The sequence below is a fragment of the Lytechinus variegatus genome, chromosome 5 (genome assembly GCF_018143015.1).
Source record: "Lytechinus variegatus isolate NC3 chromosome 5, Lvar_3.0, whole genome shotgun sequence".
In the NCBI taxonomy this organism is placed as follows: domain Eukaryota; kingdom Metazoa; phylum Echinodermata; class Echinoidea; order Temnopleuroida; family Toxopneustidae; genus Lytechinus; species Lytechinus variegatus.
The window spans coordinates 17,218,612-17,233,268 of NC_054744.1; the positions used below are offsets into that span (position 1 = coordinate 17,218,612).

A 14,657-nucleotide genomic window follows, 5' to 3' on the forward strand; every position below is an offset into this window, starting at 1 on the left:
GTGCTTTTCATAATATTTTTTCAAATTATAATTAGTATGAAATTAGTATTTTTGATTACAGCATTTTGATTAAATGAAAAAAAAACAAGACTTCTGTTTTATTTTGTTATTGAAATTCCTCAAAGTTTCACTTACATATCATTGATATAAAGTAAAGTTCCTCTGAAGTTTTATCGGAAAATGGAATAAATGTTTCAGTGTCGTTTTGGGGGTGAAAATTTTGAAGATTACATGTAGGCCCTATGTGTTTCTCCACAATGATTTTACAAGCTTGAAAACATCCTTCTGGGACCTTTAATCCAGACACAACGATTAAAAAAAAATATTTTCATCATTTTGTTGTTAAATCTCTTTGACAGTGGCCAGTTCTCGGAGGTCAAGAGGGTGACCGAGAAGAGCACGGGGAAGGACTACGCCGGGAAGTTCATCCGGAAGAGGCGGTCGGCTGCCAGCAGGAGAGGGGTCAAGCGAGAGGATATCGTTCGGGAGGTCAGCATCCTTGAGGAGCTGTCACATGATAACATCATCTCACTGCATGATGCCTTTGAGACACAGAAAGAGGTGGTCCTCATCCTTGAACTGTGAGTAGTATATATATTTATATTTTATATATATGCACCAGTATAATCATCTACTACTCAGTCATATTTTTCATATTCAAACATTATCTATTCATATATTTATTTGAATCAGTGATATTACATGTAGGTCACTACCTTATATCGTTCTGGTGATCATGCCTGGAAGGATCGCATTTGTTATATTCTAGGTTTTGTAATCACCTCGGTGAACATTCAGTGTCATATTGTAAACTTTGGCAATACATTCACTGAGATGATGTCACTAACTGCTTTAAACTGCGTAATCAGGTAGTTTGCTTCATATATTCGCTAGTGTGTATACTTTATTTTTATATATTTTGATATATTTATATATACTCTACATGTATATATTCATATATTTTTCATTTATTTATATGTTATTTATTACATACGGCATATTTTTTTAATATAAGTTCATTCTTTTAGAAATGAAATTCATTGCTGGTCATACTTGCTTTTGTGCTGTACAGTCCTTTTAAACTCCTACATGTATGCATGCACATGGTCAAAACAGATTTTTGATAATTTTACAAACATTTTCACCCTCATTTACAGCATTAAGCATACTTGTGATAAACTGAAGAAAAAGGTAATGAGAGAAAAATTAATTAGGCCAAGGAAAAATTCACACCGTGCTAATATTTGTTTGACAGTTCAATGTACATTTGCATTGGGTATTGAAGGAAGAATATAATTGAATGCCAGATGTTCTTCAAAAGTATGCCAGCCGATAGTATGAAAGACCTCTTCAGGCAGTGCACGAAAATTGTGGTAAATTGAAAAAGAATAATGTGGTAAATTGTAGTACTTGGAAAGATCAGAAAGATTTAATAGAAATGTAGAGTCTGAAGTCACAAGTAACAATTTTTCACAAGTAAATATTTCCTTTTTTTTATTTCAAGGAAATAACTATGCCAAATATTAAGTGTAAAGGTAATTTGCAGGTCACTTAAATATTTGCCAACAATTCACCTTTTTTTTGCCCCTATTTTTATTTAAACAGCTACTTTGATAACTTTGAGGTACAAAAGAAATCAAACCAACAAAAAAAAATCAGTACCTGGAGTCCTTGACAATACCCAAGGATGGTCATGAAATAACCACAAACGGAACTGCCAAAATCAGTTATAATTGACAGTTCTATTGTAATGTTATTCATGTAGAAATCATATTACAATGGAGGTTCTATACTCTATGATATACATAACATCTATAATGTACAGTAAAAACTTGTACATTATAATATTCAAACTTTGTACAAAATAGAGGACATAGATAGATAAATTTAGTTGGATAGAGATTCCAGATTGACAGGTACACCAATAAAAAGATATAAAAGGTGGTTTCAAACCGCCTCGATCATAAGAATCCCTGTTAAATTATGAGAACTTTTTTAGGCTAAAAAATACCAATTATTCCTGCATTCACACTGCCCTGAAACATACCCTTCGGGATAAGTTCCTGAAGTTTACGAGCATGTGCAGTATGGTCTGATAAGCAAGCAAGGCGCGAGATTAAAAATCACTAGCTCAGCAGCCAACCAAGGCGCCCACACCCAACTACGCACATTGGCTATAAGTTCCTGTAAACAAACTGCTTTCATATCTCCAAAATACCTGCGACCTTGGAAAAATCCTGTGAAAGTTCTCATAATTTCGCCAAGTACCTACTATTTAGCGATTATTTTCTTTCGGGGAAATTACGCGTAGTTTGCTGTCACATTACCAAATTACCTGGTATATCTGATCAAGGTATATTTCCCGATCAGAAAATACCTGGAACTGACAAACTTTGAGGCGGTCTGAAACCACCTAGGGATAGATATCTACATGTACATGTAGATGATATGATGTACAGATTGATAAAAGATACATGTATATGGAAGGAGTATAGACAGAGGGATTATAGAATGATCATGGATACAAGATATTCTTCAAAATACAGTACAAGTAACATAGTCCTCTATGTCTCTTTTGAAGTGCATTCAAATTCAATTGAAGATGTATCCACTGACATTGATTGCAACACATATTGCTAATTTATGAAAGTTTAAAATTGCTAATTCATGAAGGTTTGACATTTCATTTTTAATTTCCATATTTTGTCTGGGGTATCAGAAAAGATAAGTCCTGGTTGTCAATGATTTTAACACATTACCTGAAGATGAGCTTTTAAATTTATTTGATTTTTTTTCCAAGAGCCTGGTACTGTACACTTTTCATTTGATAATTTACAAAGAGAAAGGAATGAGCATACAGGGTGTATTGACAAGTGTGAAGTTTCAGTGTTTATACCAGCAGAAGCTACTAGTTGTGGTTTATACTATGAAGGATTTTTTGATGTCTGAAAAGATATCAGATGTCAGTCATTATATCTCGCCCAACAAGCACAACCAAATAATTTTGGGAGTTTACATTATTAAAGTCCTCAGGCTAGGATATCCCGTTTGAAAAATTGTGTAAAAGATAGTCTACAGTATGTGATTCTCTGCTTACAATACAAGGAAATAAAGGTTATTGATATTTCATTCCTTGTTTTACTAATCATTACTTATTCAAAACATTTTGTTCTATTTCATTGATAATCTAATTTGATTTAATTCATTTTATTTATACAAGTATTAATCTCTCTTGTGTTTTCCTTATTCTTGTTCCCTCTCCCTTTTATATCTCTCTCTAATAGCAATGAACGCCTGGATGGAGAGACGCGCATTATGATTATTGTCTTCCTAAAAATCATTAGTTCCATATAGTCAATAATAATACTGACGATAATCCAGTTGTTTATCTGGGGAGTGTAGATGGCAAGTCCTGAGTCCTGACACTGGTCCAAGCACTGAAACATGATAGGGCAACTGAGGGCAAGCGATGAAACAGCCATTTTTAAATGTCAGATGCCAGTGGGAAATCTCTGGTTGTTTATCAATATTATACTGTATTATTTTTAAATTTTTGTTAATTTTTCCCTTTTTAGAGCCTTTAAGATTGACACTTGCCCAGAGAACTTGCCCCTTCTGCTCTTAAGACACTGTTCTCTTTATACTTTCTAACACTGTTACTGGAAACCGGTTCAGGAAACCAGTTTGGAAGATCGCTTTGCTACATGTACAAATCCAATTTGATTGCCCAAAAGTGGTTTTCAAAAGGTGGTCTTGTTTCTATGGGAACACTCTCAGTGGGGTGACATGTTTCGCGTGAAATTTGGATCCACAGCGTAGGCATTCCACATACAGTGTGTGGAGGAGTGCGCTCAAAATGTGCGAAGATCACTTCCCAAAGAACGGTAGTGTCCTCGCGTTAAAACCAGTTTAACAAGGCAAAGCGATCTTCAAAACTACATCGCGAGGTGGTTCTCTGATCGGTTTGGTAGATCCCTATCAAGACCGCTTCGACTGTTCTCATTACAAGTTAAACTAGTTTCTTGTAATCTAGTTTTGAAATGGTGGTGAGAACGGTGTCTGTGGTGACATTGCCACATAATCGACAGTCTGAAGAACATACTGTTTTATGCTGTAATGACATTCCCTAATACAGCTGAAGCCAAGCAGGAAATAAATGGAAAGTACAAATGGAACTACTGTAAAGGAAAAAAACTAAAAACAGTAGCTGAGATGCGTTTGATAACTCTTGTCTAAATAACAGATTTCCGTATTGTAAAGAGAAGGATATCCTCTGATTTGCTCTTTCCCCTATTCTCATCAGAAGAGGAGGTGTCAATTTTATCACTGAACATGACAGATTTTTGTATGACTGTCAGTGTCAGGAATTGTAGGTTGATTAAACTCAGACCTTTGAATATCTCTATAATTATAATAATAATGATGATAATAATAATGATGATTATTAATAATGATAATAATAATAATAGAACAGTTTTTGTATAGCACATTGCACCTTACAATTCGCCTTTAATAGGAAAAGAAGGAAGAAAAGATGAGGGAAAGCTGCTGGTAATGTTATGATGATATTATCATCATGATCAAGATAACAAAATAATCTGTATACAGTCACTTTGGATTCTATTGTTGTCTGTATATAATTGTACATGCATGAGGCCTATTTTTTCTGTTTTGTTTTCATTTTGTCAGAAAATGTTAATTGTTTATCCTCCCATGACTTTTCAGTCATGATCTTTAATATGTAATGGCCTGGCCAGGATAAAAAATGAACTTCCATGCTGTATGCCCCCTCCTTTCAATAATTTGAACAGTATCTGTGTTTTATAGTAAGAATCACAAGTGAAAACACAAGACGGTTATTTTTGGAAGAGCCTTAAATCACACCGTTTCCCATCAATTTTATCCATCCATCTTGTATCTCAGATCAGTATACAGGAAGAAGAGACCAACCTTTATTATGTAATATGTCCAAACTGAAAGGACTACATGGTACTATCCTGATTGAATGAAATCTGTTGCATTCATCAAATTTTTAACATCCATGGATCTGCAAAATTCCCTTCCAAAATGCATCTTTTTCAGCATATTTTTATTTTGTGTTTCGGAACAAAATATATTATCTATGACTATCAAAAAAATTAATTGAAGGCAACCATGTTTGAATTAACTTATTAAACCAAGTATCTTGGTAAAAAGTGTTGATAGAATACAGACCAACTTCAAATGTGTTTAATAAAAAGTTCCTATGAAATTGGTTGATTCTTTTAATATAGAACAACTTCACTACACATGTAGAAAGGCAAATTAGTTTATGAAATATGTAGTTCTTATGCTAATCAACATGGTTTGTCCTTCAAAAAGCATTATTTCATATTTTATTCTTTCTTTTAATCTTTCATCCAGAGTAACTGGAGGAGAACTCTTCCATTATTTAGCAGAGGAGGACCATGTCAATGAGGAGGTAGCGGCTCAGTTTGTCAAGAAGATCCTGGAAGCTCTTAAACATATGCACGAAAGGAATATATGCCACCTTGATCTTAAGGTACAAGCAAGTATTTTATTAAAGAAAATGATATTAATTTTTTTGCTTTAAAAGGAAGAAATGTTAGGGTCGGTCAGTTGGTATTTAAAAAGAAATATACCTTTATATTAAATGTGATTTGTAAAAGCTATTTTTTCTGTTGTATTTGCGGGAGGGATTCCTGACATTCATTATTTATTTTAGAGCTGTGTACATGTATATATCAAGATCAATGGTATTGAATACTGCAATATTCACCAGGTCTGTCAACTTTTTTGTGTAAAAATAAAGGAAAAATAAATAATAATTAGTTGGTGGGTTCAACTAGGGCCATTTAGGTTATGGCCAACAAAGTTTTTTTCCCCTACTCTAATATAAACAAATTAATTTTTTCAGAAATATTTTTTATATTGATTGTGATCAGTCAAAAAGGAAAAGATTATCTTAATAAATATTGCTAAGAAATGAACCATCGATTTGATTTAAAGATAAATGCCAGTCGTGGTAACAATCTCAAAATGAATTTGAACAGAATCCAATAAAATGAAGTGTCTATATGTATGAATAAAAATATGCCAAATGGCTCTGGAAAAAAACTATGTAATCGCTGAGAAATTAACAAAATAGGCATGGAATTTCATGAAATATCAGTATTTTTCAAAGCAATATTATTACACTCTCCCAATTATGCATTTTTGTGTTTAATAGTGATCATCACAATTATCGGTTATCTGATTTAAATTATGCTAAGATTTCATGATTTAATGAAGATAAGTTTATTTCAATGTACCAGATCCAGATCTATAACAATATGATGGCAATTAACTTTGATGAAATAATTTTTTGTTGCAACTACTTTATTTTCCTTTAAAATGTAGGATTTACTTTTGCCCAAAGTATAACCTCCATGCTCAAAGGCTTTATTCACGAGTGTACTGTGAGCATGATTCTTGCCTTATTGTTCCTGAAAGCTCCCTGCTTGAATTTAGGGTGAACTTCCTCATTGAGAATGGGGTTTCTGTGTGACGATGCATCAAAGGATATAGCGAAGTCTGTAATTATCTTCATTCCAAATTTGACAGTTGGTTGTGTATTAAAGAGATAATGCACAAATCTCATTATCGAGGAAGAATGAGCATGTTCAAAGTCTTATTTGATTTAGGGAATATTTTGTAAAGGTAATTCTTATTTCTTCAACATGATGGAATGCAGATATTGTGTATAATTGCATCACCTTCCTTTGATGACATGGATGTATGAAGAAATTATTAACACTGAAATGAAGCTAAATTGTTTACACAATCATACCAAGATTATTCTGTAGAAATATTTTTATGATGTGAAAACCAAACAGTAGAATCAAAGAAATTGGTAAGGAGTTTTCTGGGTAACACAATGCACCTTGTATTTGAGCGTTGTGGCCCAGTGGATTAGTCTCCAAACTTTTAAACAGTGGGTCGTGGGTTCAAATCGCAGCCATGGCGTAGTTTCCTTCAGCAAGGAATTTATCCACAGTGTGCTGCACTCGACCCAGGTGAGGTAAATGGGTACTGGCAGGAAATAATTCCTCAAAAAGCTGTACTTGAATAGGTAGCCTAGCTTAGCTGGGTAATAATAATAGCAGGGCCTGCTTGGAAAACAGTTTTTGGAACTGAAGTGGCTACCCTGGGTAAATATACCATTATGATTACTATTATTATTATAATTTCATAAAAAGTAAACATGAGAAACTCTTAGGGATATTCATTCATGATGTATGATGCAGGTCCATGAGAACATGCAGTTTTTCAATCAACAAGCAGGCTTGTTTCTGTTCATTACTTGGCATTTACTCTATTTCTGCCATAACAACTTTGCACAGATTTGTTCTTGATTTTTTGCTATCATTTGGTTGACCATTTTGTAAGATTCTCTGTTCACATTAATTTTTGATCGGCATCTCCAAAACTGAATTTAAAAAATGTTGATTCTATAGGGAAAAGCGGGAAGCGTCCCACTTGAACAAACTTTAAAAAGGGATAATTGATGTGTGAAATTTTTGCTTGCATACATGTATGTGTACTGTACTATGGCAATGATGGGAAATGTGTAGCGGATGGTTTGTTGCAAACAAATACCAATAACAACAGTGAAGAAGAGAGTAAACAGTCATCCATTGATGAGAAAGAGAAAGGCATGCCTGCATGTGGTTACTATCGGTTTTGCAGATCACATATTAGCAGTCCATTCCATTCCCCAAATTATGAGAATGTACAACGCACACGTTCTGTGCAAAGCGATGTTCACATTAATAGTATGAATTTAGACTTTTCCATCTTTTAGCCTATGAGATACATGTACAAAATGAATTTAGTTTTGATCTTTGCAAGTATGAATAACATATAAGGGGCATTATTTAAAAGATTGATTTACCAAGTAGGCCTACTGCTAGCCCTAGATGCTATGTATTTTCTTTCTTGCTCTTTTAAAAGTCTATTGTTACTATGTATAGGACCAAATCATACTGGGGTTGTTCCTGGACATTTCAAGGGCTCTTAAAATGACCTGTTGCCCCACTTCTCCTTTTATTTGTACTGAAAATGTTACCCTCCATGAACCAACCTAACTAAATAAAGGTACCTTCAATTTTTCTTACCCCTTTTATGGTGAGAGCTGAGGTACAGTGCCCCAAATTTCAGCGCCAACAGGATTTGCGACTGTTCTATCAAGATGTCAGTCCTACCAATTTTTATTGGCCATACACTTTAATAAGGAATCATTTTAGGTGGTTTCAAACCGCCTCGATCATGAGAATCCCTGTTAAATTACGAGAACTTTTTTAGGCTAAAAAATACCCATTAATTATTCCTGCATTCACACTGCCCCGAAACATATCTTTCGGGATAAGTTCCTGAAGTTACGAGCATGCGCACTATGGTCTGATAAGCAGGCAAGGCGCAAGATTCAAAATCACTAGCCCAGCATCCACCCACGCCGCCGCGCCCAACGACACGCTGTGCTAAAAGTTCCCGTAATTTGCTTTCACATTGCCAAAATACAGTACCTGCGACCTTGGAAAAATCCTCGCGAAAGTTCTCGTAATTTCGCCAAGTACCAGCTATTTAGCGGGTATTTTCTTTCAGGGAAATTACGCGTAGTTTGCTTTCACATTACCAAAATACTTGGTTTTTTCTGATCGGGGTCAATTTCCCAATCAGAGAATACCTGGAACTGACAAACTTCCAGGCGGTCTGAAACCACCTTTTGTGAAAACATCCATTGCCTGCTAAAATATGCCAAGTGCTCATCAAACAAATCAAGGAAACAGTCCTTGAGGAATCAAAACCAACAGTGGGTGTGAAGAAAGTCAAACCGCTAAACAAATTTGTTCCATTCTGTCGTTTAGTCAATTCAGGCCTCTTTTATTTATTGATGAAAATTGGTGGTCAAGCAGCACTGTCCTGCATTGTGTTACTACGGTTACAATGAAATATACATACATTGTTGGTCTCTGCACTTATGTGAAAATGGCAAAGGAAAATAATACCCCTTTCATAAACCCCATTAAAATGAATTAGGTGGCTAATAGCAGCATAATTTGGTCGTAAAATTGGAGGAGGACAAGAGTTATCCGCATTACTCTGATGCTGCTATTATCCGCATAATAGCAGCATCGGGACAAGATTTTGAGTTTATGAACGCATTTCCAAATAATGCGGATAATTGCCATGGTGCGGTCACAAGGTCACCCTTTTCCAACACAACCGTATCGGAGGGGGCGTGTCCAGTTGTCATGGCGATTATCCGCCTTTTTCAGGACGGGCGCTCGTAAAAATAATGCGGCTTATTTTCGGAGTTTATGAACGCAATTTTTATTGAATTATACGCATTACTCTTAGGCGGCTAATTGGAGGATAGGTTTATGAAAAGGGTATAAGTAAGATTACAGTACTTGTATTTCAGAAGATTGTGCTAGTGATGCACCTTCCTTCTGTCTGTTTATTACCACTTATTTTTTCAAAACATTATTTTGTTTTACTATTTATTGAGAAAAGAATAAAAAAATTGTTCTGAAATTTCTGTTTAAAGGGTTCAAAGTATGTAATAACGAGCTTTTCTCCCTTGCCTATTTTTCTCTTTGGTTTAATCAATATGATATTTCATTCTTCTTTTGGTTGGCTTTTGCAAACTTCCTCAGTCATGCAATCTCATGAAACAAACGATGAAAGAATGAAAAAGATTGCATATTGTAAATTAGTTTTAAAATCCCAAAATAGATTGGGGAAAAAGCTCTGAAGTATTACAGGTCATGTGTAACAAACAAAATCTTAGCGTAACACACACTACATAATCATGCAGTAAACCCAGACTGTGACGTCATTAAGACCGTTAGGCTCGTCGCAGATTAATGGTGACACATTGATTATGACAGCATCGCTATTTGGACATCAGTATCAATTATCCTAACACTGCATGGGACGCTCTAATCCTGTGATGTCCCAGTGATCAAGGGAGCTCTAGAATTGATGCCAGTGAACATAGACAAAAATGAAAAATAAATACCAATCTGTAAGTTCTTACTTCTGGAAGGTTTTTTATGTTGAGATTAATATGATTTCTTAAGTGGGTGTGCCTACTGCTTAGGATAGGGATAGAATGAAGTGCCATAAGTAGATGTTAGATATTGAGCGCTATGGAAATTGTGTCTATTATCTATTGCAGATTGGCAAATTTGCCACGATAAAAGTTAAATTTGGGGCATTCATGCGCCTATTGACTTGGATCTGCCGTGTACAGTAGGTACAGTATTAATTTTTTTTGCTATTCAATTGCAATTTAATATCAATCTTCTTTCATCTGTGTGAAGTCTGCTTTGAATATCAGAAAAAATACAGTACTCAGTCAATAATGAATGGAGCAGAACCACCTTTCTCTATTCCTAGAGTCGGGTCAAAACCGCAAGCTTTAGGAGTGATCCTAATCATTATTCATTTGTGGGTAATGAGGGAGTCATGCTTCATTGATATACACACATTGATTTCAGAGCATGGGCAGCATCAATGCTACATCAGCGTCAGGGTAACACGCACATAGAGACTGGGCTCACACAAGAGGGGGGGGGGGTACTGGGTATTTTACAATGCTCTCTCTTTTTTTTTTAGACATGAAGAAAAGATGGTAGGAATTTGAAATGAAAAAAAAAAGAGTATGTGGCATGCCTCATGGATATATTTTACTTTTATGGGGGTCTTCAGTTCACAAAGAAGCTGTTTGCTCTCATGAGAGCTAAACAGATCACTCCTCAATTAAAACCGGAGCATATGCGCAACCATCTTACCCTACCCCCCCCCCCCCCGCACCAAATAAAGGAGGCAAATTGGCAGATGCCAATTCTTCCAGACTTATATTTCGTTTCCAAGGTTCCCATATTTCATTTGTTGAAGAATTGTCTGGTTTTGATATTAATCAGTTGACAGAAAGAGAAAGCTTCAAGATTTATAGGTACTGATCTTATCAAAAGTCATGGTATAGGAAACAGTTGGAATGTCTAATGAAATCTTATTTGTATGTGTATGTTTTCATGAAAATCAAAAACGCTGTTGAATCTTTACTATTAAAAGGTTTTTACATTTTAAAAGGGTTTTTGGTTAAGAATGGCATTGAACCCTTTGTTGAAACTTGTTTTATTTTTATAGTGTAAAATCTAATTTCAGCCTATAAATGAGCCCGGAGAGTGTTTTATCGTCCTGAACATTGAGCACTGTTAATATAATGATAATATAGGGTATTTATATTGCGCACATATCCACCTTGTTAGGTGCTCAAGGCGCTCCTATATTACTCGGCTAAGCTAGGCGTTCATAGCGCACACAGCTTTTTAAGGAATTACTTTCTACCGGTACCCATTAACCTCACCTGGGTTGAGTGCAGCACACAGTGGATCAGTTTCTTGCTGAAGAAAATTACGCCATGGCTGGGATTCGAAGCCACGACCCTCTGTTTCAAAGTCCGAAGACTAATCCACAGGGCCACAACGCTCCACATTTGTTTGCAAGCTGTTTGTTGCACAGATCGGATGGCCGAGAAAATAATACTGTAGTCTAGCCCTATCTTCAGTTCATATTTTACAATATTACATGGACTGTTTATCCATGAAAAATTGATTAAATTGTCAGCCAATAAACCCTGGTCAACCAGCATTCATGGCCAAATAAACAATTACCATTGTACAATCATCAACATGTTTTTCACTTTTATCACAGGAAACATGCTCTGAAAAATGGAATATGTAGCGTAGTATCATGAAAAATGGGTAAAAAATATATTTTAAAAATGGAATTGTGGATTTAGGCTGTTTATTATTTTACATTTTTAAATACTATACGTATGTGTGTCCACTTTTTGAAGTGGCTTTACATGATTTTCCTTCCATCATTTCAAGGAAGATTTAAGCACAATCAGTTTACTTTGAATCAACAATAGTCAACAGAGATTAATGCATCACAAAAATGTTAAACCTAGATCTGTGATGACATCTTTCTGGGTAAATCCTTGCTCTTAAACATACCATCTTATTATCTAAAATGACTTGTGTTATAAATGCAGTATAATGTGGCCTCATGACGACAATGGTTGTATCAGAAACTATTCTGTTCGGCCTATTGTCCATCCTATTTATCATGAAGAACCTTGAAGAGTAATGTCAACAAGGCATTTAAAAGAAAGAAAGATATCTCTCTGTACAAGGCACTCTCTGCTCTCTGTATTCAGACCGCCTCAAATCAAAGTTTGAGAATAGTAGGTATTCTCAGGATGGGAGATTTACTCTGATCTACCTCGATAAGAAAATTCCAGTTATTTTGCCAGTGAAAGCACAATGCTTGTAGTATACCCTAAAAAAAATCAATATAAAGTAGTAGGTATTTGTTAAAATTACTATAACTTTCACAGGTATTTTTTCCAAGTTTGCAGGTATTCTTGCAGTGTGAAAGCAAATTACAAGAACTTTCTAAACCCAGCAAGTAGCTGGGTGAAGGTGAGGTGGCCGTTGCTTGCTGAGTTAGCGATTTTTGAATCGCGCATCGTGCCAGCTAATCAAAACAATGCTGGGCATGCTCACAATGAAATGGTCTGCTACGGGTGGATGCGATTTCAGAAACTAATTATTGGGTATTAGGGGCATGAACGAGTTGTGATTTAAAAGGTATTTTGGTGATTGAGTCGGTCTGAATACACTATTGATGCAGCTTTCCCTCCATTAATCTGGCATTCCAAAGGGAAGTTGCAGCAGCAATTCACAAATTACAGCAAATGCTGTCTAGACATTTTAATAATCGTTGAAACCAGGGAAAAACAATTTATTGGGGCTCAGGACGATTTCGCCCCCCCCATAATAAAAAAATCCCTGGAAACTAAAAAATGGATGCCTGGAAAATCCCCATTAATTGCAGTGTTAAAGCTTATCCAATGTTGCAGATTAAGGCAGTACAAGAAGTACCCCCCTCCAAAAAAGAATAATAGATAAAGAAAGAAGGAATTGTTGTGGGGGGGGGAGGGAGGTGACTTAAAATTTTGTATTTTCATCACAAAAGGCTTACTTTATGTATTGTGAAATTGCTTGCCAAAATATATTTTTTTACATTGTATTTTCGAATAATAGTCATTTTAGTTCTGCAGAATTTTAAACAGTATTTTTGTGAATGTTTTCCTCCCAAATCCAATAATGGCATTTTTACTATTTAAAGTCTATAGCATTGGAAAATAATAGTACTGATGTTACAATGTATGTGGCAATGTGCCATCATCAATATACTTTAATCATTTAATTTGTGAATTAAGAGGAATAAACTACATATGTTGGTAGAGAGTGGATGGGTTTTTCCTCTTTTGGAAAATTGTTAAGGATTATTGTTAAAAAATTTGAATGCATACTTACATGTGTACTTTGTAAAATTCCCTTTAAGGTTGCCGCATACAGGGAATAAATAAGAGGGATAAAGTAATGATTAAAATCACTACTTGATTCCCAGCAGGCGAGCTAATAATACTCTCCCGATATCACGTCAGTCTCTGCCTTATTATAGATTTCCCCGTCACAGCCCAATTAATGCACTGGTCCGGACCATATTAATCAGATTATAAGTACATGTTATTGCAGTGTGTCCCTCGGAGGAACTTGATTTAAAGTGTTTGAATGAGAAAAGTTGGGGGTTTTAATTTCAAAGGGCAATTTATTTGAAATATTCACTTAGCAATCGTGAAATTGAAATTCCTGATAACAATCCCTTACTTGTCAGTGCATATCTGATTTTCTAAATACATTTTTCCTGCAAAATTATTTATCAATTTAAATCTGAAACATAGCTTGTGAAGAAGTGATGAAATTGTTGTATCAGGGTTTTTTATTGATATTTAGAAAATTAGACAAAGGGAAATTTAATGAATGTATGTAATTTTTTCTCTTGTGTTCAATTTGAATTTGATTTTGTACTGAAAATACATGTATGTACATGTACATGAACAGTGTAAAAATAGTGCTTATTGAATGTGAAATTGAACTTCCTGATAACGACTCAATACCTGGCAACACACAATGTAATAGAGTCACTGATTTTGAACATTTTTCCTGCAACATTACTTGTCAGCTTAGATCTGAACCATATCTTGTGAATTTGTTATTAAAATTGTTGTTAGTATCTAACTTTCTACAGACATTTAAATGAGACAAAACAAAATTTCTCTAAAAATATTTCAAAAAGAGCATTTGTTACTTGCAAAAGAAACTCTGTGTCTGCATTTTGCTTTTGTGTTAAATATGAAAGTTGACTTTTTTATACTGAAAAAGGTTAACAAATCCACAGAACAGAAATGTATTGTTTCCCCTCCTTTTACTGACATATATATGAAGCTATTCTTTCTTTGAAATAGCACTCTGTTCATGCTGGATTTGATCTTGAGCAGTCAATAAAAGTCCATGACAAAAGTATAGCAATATTTGTAAAGCAATATTTTTATTTGAAATTCCTGAAAGGATTATCCCTTATGCTATCAATCTATCAGGATAAAAAGGTGAGGTGTTTGTCACCTGGTTTATTTATTTTTTTCTGTCTAAATCTTATCCCATACTTTTCATTGATAAAGTTTGAACATGTATTCT

The 14,657-nt window shown here is 34.8% G+C and overlaps 1 protein-coding gene across 5 annotated transcripts in view; it reads left to right on the forward strand.

Moving 5' to 3' along the window:
* The window catches only part of LOC121415602 (death-associated protein kinase 2-like), a 79,025-nt gene that overhangs the window by 14,949 nt on the left and 49,419 nt on the right, over positions 1–14,657 (forward strand). For all 5 annotated transcript variants that reach the window (XM_041608880.1, XM_041608877.1, XM_041608876.1 and 2 more), the window contains exons 2-3: positions 360–581; positions 5,404–5,542. In XM_041608880.1, coding sequence (XP_041464814.1) covers positions 360–581; positions 5,404–5,542 — 361 coding nt within the window. The remainder of the gene's footprint in view (positions 1–359; positions 582–5,403; positions 5,543–14,657) is intronic.